This window comes from Saccostrea cucullata, unplaced genomic scaffold (assembly GCF_032062105.1).
Source record: "Saccostrea cucullata isolate Sc308-1 unplaced genomic scaffold, CSIRO_AGI_Scuc_v1 ctg19235, whole genome shotgun sequence".
NCBI lineage: Eukaryota > Metazoa > Mollusca > Bivalvia > Ostreida > Ostreidae > Saccostrea > Saccostrea cuccullata.
The window spans coordinates 1-6,292 of record NW_026939819.1 but is presented as its reverse complement, the minus strand read 5'-3'; the positions used below and the strand labels follow the sequence as shown (position 1 = coordinate 6,292).

Below are 6,292 nucleotides of genomic sequence, written 5' to 3'. Positions count from 1 at the left end.
TACACATTTATGAACCAACTTTCCTAACTTTTCGAGGAATATTTGAAGTTCAATTATTCGGGAGTCATAGCACATAACACTACTTGTTAAATATTGTTTGGTGCGGTGGTTATATGTGGTGTCAGCCTTAAAAAGTTGACACTCAGAATTTCATAGCTTTTATTGAATTCATAAGGAATCTGCAATACTTTTGTTTTATAATAGATGATTTATGAAAAGTAAGTTTCCTTTGCTACAAGTTTACATTTTTTTTATTATAAAAAAAATTGCTCCAAATTCTTAGCTAAGTAATTAAATTCTATTTTTCAGGCATTTAAAGCTGTAGGCAATTTGCATGCCAATCTTCTTTAGTATCACTGCTCTATACATGTTTCTATTACTCCATATATTGGATCACTTTTACATCACCCGAATTATAACACCCTACCCACAACCTTCCCTCACTGTCCACACTAATTCCAAAAGGACGCTCTAGTCCACACATATCGACACATCTTAAAAATTGTCCATTCTGATCTAGGATATGAAGACATTCATTATCATAATCAGCTATAATGATCTGACTCAGTGAGTCTGTCACAAGGTCTGTAGGATTAAATGAATAATTCCTTCTGGCTGGAATACCATTGTAGCGGAATCGGACTCTTCCTGTTTTGTCCATCACTATCACTGTTTCGGCATTTGTATCAGTTGCACAAAGGTCCCCATTGTTATTCTCCTCAATAGAAACTCCATATTTTCCATCTTTAAATATATTTTGTCCATGTTCATCCTTATCAATTTCTTGTGTTGCTGTCTGTCCCTGATAGCGGACTATTTTGTGATGACTGTAATCAGGAGTTTCCATACTAACTAGTAAGTCCCCTGATCGCGTACAGCACAGTACATCTGTATGCCATCCCCGAGGTAAAGTGATCAGTTTTTGTACCCTCCCCTTTCTGAAAATGTTCACTGTTCTGCTGCCCTCATCACTGTATATTAGTTCTCCCTGCCTTGTAACTGAAATGTCAGATGGACCTGATTCACATTTGGTGGTGATCTTCTCCTTTAAAGATCCATGTATGTTAATACGTCTTATGACTTTGTCCTCACCATGAGCCCAAGCATCATTGGTGCAAGTGCAGCTAATCCCAATTAGAGGCTTCATTCCTGTAGAAATGGTTGTAATAACTTTAGCTTTGTCTAGTAATTTTCTCACAGATAAAACGGAGACTTCATTCACCAAACTAGATATAGCTTCCTGTCTCAGTGTAGCCTTGTATTCTTTTAACTTAATGCTGAGTTCTTTCCCCGCCACTGTGTTGAATTTCAAGGAAGGAATCTTCACATCAACGTCTGTAGAAATGTGCTTGAAATCCTTTAGTTCTGATTTGTAGCTTGCAACATCAGACACTTTATTGGACTTGATGATTCTTTTGTTTTCTTTTGTTATACGTTTTATTTTTTTTCCGGAGTCCTGAAGCATAGACTGTTGTGCTTTGAGAGGTGTGAGTTTTCTATCCATCAATGTCCTAATGGTTGACTGTAGTGTGTCAAAAATGTTGTCCACTTCTTCGTGCCAGATTTTTCTCAGATTTTCTCCCTCCTTCTCCATTGTTTTGAATTTTTCAATCATTTTATATATCTTCTGATCAATGTTTGCACCACTTATTGTGAATCTTGAAATAAAAGACTCAATTTCCTCTGTTTCTTTCTTGATTTCTTCTTTCATCTGTTGTACCACCTCTGACATATCTATGACAGTATGGCCGCTGTGGGGACCTGTGAGACATCTGAAGCAGACGGGAACATCACATTGTTGGCAATGTCCCTCACATTTCTGGTTTGGATGAGAAGCACATGAGGAGAATATAAGCTGTTCTCTTCTGTCTTTAAAAGGAACAATGTCATGTGTCTCAGACTTCAGACTTTCTACATGTTCATTTATACAAACCCCACACAAACTGACTTGACAGTTGTTACAGAATTGCTGGGTAGGGTTGTCACAAAGATCACACGTGATCATGTCCTGTGCCAAAGTAGACGAAGTTTCCATCTTCCTCCTGTAAAAGAAAAAGTTTACCTGTTAGTTTCATAATCTTTTTATAAATTTATGTTAATTTTTAAGTCCATTTCTCTTTCTTAGAATTTATTGAGCCACCCCTCAATCTACAGAATGTACACTCATTTTTTAGCAAGTTTTCGCAAATGTCGATTTTTTTAAAAAAAATTTACTTTCCATAATATTTATAATATATATTTATAATTTTAACATTGACCCAGATTGGAAAACGTGCAGGTGCGGTAATAGAAAATAAGTGTGTGAAGGAAAAAATCTTAATAAATATGTTTAGATTTTTAAATAAACAATAATAGACTCATACATGAAATCATAAAATCTAATCTACCTAATACCTGTGTTATTGAGTTAGTTTCCAATTCAAAGTTAAAAAGAAAAATGTCTTATTAAGGGATCAAAGTCCTGAAAAAATGATGGAATGATGTAAAGATATAGTACCAAACAAATAAGAAACAAGATATTTCTTGAAAAATGTTTTTCGAAGATAGTTAATTTAAATATTTTAAAAGCAGTTCATGAGAAGTTTACCAAATTTTCCATACTGTTAAATTTGATAAAGTTTGCGAAAACATTGTTAACATCAACAGGTAAATTTCCATATACTTTATGTAAAATTTTCTAGCATACATATTTCTACAATAACTTGATCCCCTCAGCAAAATGAGAGATTGATTTGATCCTGAAAAATTGAATGGAAAGAAGAAAATATGGATTTGTTGTATTATACGTCTCTTTAACGGTACTATTTATATAATTTTGAAAAACTGCTAACTTATTTGTAAATCATTTAAATACAAATTAGTCAACAACCCAAAATATTTGGAACTTTGACAATGATGGGTGAACAACGTAACAACAAGTCGATAAATGGTAAAACGACTGTAATGTCAAAAGATGTAACTAACCTTAATCAGCAATATTTTCTTGATTTTTTTTTCTTCTTTTGTCCTCTAACCTGTCCATTTGAAATACCCTCCGGAAGTTTAACTTTCGGTTTAGCATTTGGCATATTATTAGGGTGGATTTAAATTTTTAGGAGGGGATATTCATTCAGAGTTGAACATTTAAAGCTCCGGTTTTAAAAGTTTAGTCTACAATAGCTAAGATCGATTGACCGCAGTGGCGGGCCCAGATATCTTGAAAGGGTTGGGGCGACCAGTTTGAGGTCAGGGTAAGGGTTCCTCAGCCACACAAATATTTATCAAATTGTATGTACTTTTGGGACACAAAAGGGAGAGCAAGCCCACTGCCCCCTCTAAATCTGCCAGTGCATTTTACAGATGACTGTTGAAAAAACGTTTTTCAAATATTTTACTATGCTTACCGACGAATAATCGAATCAAGATAAATGTTTTTTTTCTAAATATACATGAACTTTACTAACAAGTCCATCAATAATAACTCTCAAAGCTATATGGCGTATCTGAGCCTTAAACAATAAAACTATGAACTGAGTATAATTATATACACATGATTTACTTAATATGTTATTTGCAATCAAATATTTATTTTCAGTAATTTTTACTTAAATAACCTCACATTTTTCAAATTAAATAACCTTTAAAATTGTCTATTATTTTATTTTCTGAAACAATCAAAATGACATGATAAAATTGGCTTTACCATTACTATTACTATTTATACTAAAAGGATTAAGACATGCATATTAAACTTTTTGAGTTAAATTAAAACAATTATTTCAAATATGTTTTTCAGCATTTTTATCATACATTTTAATTCATCTTTAATCAACAAGTTACCAAAATTTTGTGCGATTTTGAGTGATAGTTCCTGAGATATTGATATAGATATAGTGACACACCCCCCCCCCAAAAAAAAAAAAAAAAAAACTAAAAATTCTCATAATATCCCTTTCGCATCAGTAACAAACTTGATTTTCTTGTGCATTGAGGTCGCCAAAGTATTTATTTTTTTCATAGCATTATTAGTCAACCCTTCCGACGGTAGTCTTAATGGCTGAGATTAGCTGTATTATTCTAAAGTCAACAAATCCCCCCGCTCAATCGAATCCCGCCAATTTTCGATTTAGAATAGAATACTAGTACACAGAACCCTGCAGGTTTGGTACTTGTGAATGTTTGTAAAAAAAAGTATCAAAAAATATAAGCTACATTTTTCCAGTGTAAACATGCTAAAACATTGCGCAAACGACGCGTACGTGCGCGTTTGAGAATTAAATCGACGAAAGCTGGCCAAGATCGCGGTCAAGATCTGTCAGTTTAGGGTGAAAAAAGTGAGTATTTTTGTCTGCTGTTTAAATATCAGTTTCAGTGATAATGCCTTGACAATAACCGAGGTGGCGTGATGAAAAGCCCTATCTTGTTGTGACGTTGGTACGCGCCAATGACACCGTTAAGGTTGGTTGGAAACATTTTAAGTTCACTTTCTGACAACCAAAAACACTTTCATTTTGTTGAAAAATTGAAAACAATCTGTACATCAGCATGTTTTTGCCTTTTTATTTACTTATGCAATATTACTAAACCCACAGTAGATTGCGTCAGCCATACCACGATTGGAAGACATTTATACTGACTGCAAATATGCAAAAACGATGTCTATAATTCTAATGCATAGTATGGTACTACAAAATTTTATTACAAAATTATCAACAGTAACATGCACGTGTTTGTGACTTTTTATCATTTCACCTACGTGATGCCATACATTTCATGGTTAAGTAGTTTTGACTAGTAATTTTAGTGCAAAGTAACCAAATTAAACATCTGACCAATTTTCATAATTTTCGGTCACATACTGTAAACCAACTTTTATTCGCGTGCCTCGTCATCGCGAATATTTCACGCCGCGAACGAGTCCTTAAAGTCTCTTTTTCTATTAAAAACAGTTCCTAAAACGGCTTGCTCGCCAAAATTTATCGTTGCAAACTAGTTTACTCACAGTAAATCGCGAAACAAAGTCGTCGCGAATAAAAGTTGGCTTACAGTAATCAGAAAATTTTCCGATATCATGTTCTTGTGCGTTTTTTTTTTTCCTTTCAGTATAGCTAGATGAAGCTTGAAAACTTGTCATGCAATGATTTTAATTCATTTTATACAGCTTAAAATATGTCAATGTTTTTAAGTCATAGAAAGGGTATAAACGGTTTCTATTTGTACTCTATATGTTATTAAAAAAATATATTCTTCTAAGAAATAAGAATTAAAGAAAACAAATACACAGAAATTGGATTTTTAAAAAGGTAGCATTAAATAACAATGCTGATCAGCGTAATATGCAATTAAATAATATACAATTATGGACTCTTTTGGTGTCGAATATGGTTTGTTATTCACCAGAAAAATATTCATATTTACCGAGGCGAAGCCGAGGTCAATATGGATATTTTTCTGGTGAATAACAAACCATATTCAACACCAAAAGAGTCCATAATTGTTTATTATATAGTCCGAATTCGAATTGATAAGACATTGAATCCTGAATGACGACGCCACTTTAATTTACGAACATCCATTGTTGAAAATTAAAAAAGTCTCCATATTACGGTTTCTAACCTCCGTGTTTTCCTTTCTGAGTTTCGCTATGCGTAACTCAGTCTAAATTTCAAAAAATAATCCTGAAAAAGGTTTGAATAATTGTTTTCCTCCTCGGATACGTAGCTCGCTGCGGCCGTTGCAACCATTAATTATTTACAACGTTGTTTGATTTTTTGATTGTGACGTCACAATGCCGTTGCACGTGCATTGCCCCTCTGGTGAATACGGCCTAAAATCCGGTGAATATGTAGTGTTATGAACTGTTTGCGTTTGTATAGATTATATAGGCAATATAAAAAGACTATATAATAATTTGTGATATCTTTTAATGATAGTGCAATATTTTTTCAGTATATATAATTGAACTAGGAGACTTATTGTTCACAGAACAATAAGAGGTCTTTCCACCTTTTAAAATTTCTTATAATTTTATATTTTACTCTCTAAATTTAAATTTAAGGGAAATGGCTTGAAAAACAGTGAAAATTTAAAAAAAAATAATTTTTTTTTAGAAATGACCTTGACCTTTGACCTTGAAAAATTTTTCAAGGTCAAAGGTCAAGGGTCACACTGCAATTAACCCCATGCTTCTACCATTTACAGTTTTCAAGATATAAGGTTTAGAAGTTAAAGGGCAATAACTCATATAAGGGGACATCAGATTCTTTTGCACTTATACAGTGAAGTTAGGCCTAAAGTCCCCTAAGACATAAGT

At 33.2% G+C, this 6,292-nt stretch overlaps 1 protein-coding gene across 1 annotated transcript; it reads right to left on the bottom strand.

Moving 5' to 3' along the window:
* Positions 1–376: 376 nt before the first annotated feature.
* Positions 377–2,035, bottom strand: LOC134254059 (uncharacterized). Its single transcript, XM_062736625.1, has one exon. The coding sequence runs from the start codon at positions 2,033–2,035 to the stop codon at positions 377–379; it is 1,659 nt and encodes a 552-aa protein (XP_062592609.1).
* Between the last annotated feature and the right edge of the window lie 4,257 nt (positions 2,036–6,292).

Coding starts and splice junctions, on each gene's coding strand:
- LOC134254059 (XM_062736625.1), bottom strand. CDS start 2,035: ATGGAAACTTCGTCTACTTTGGCACAGGACATGATCACGTGTGATCTT.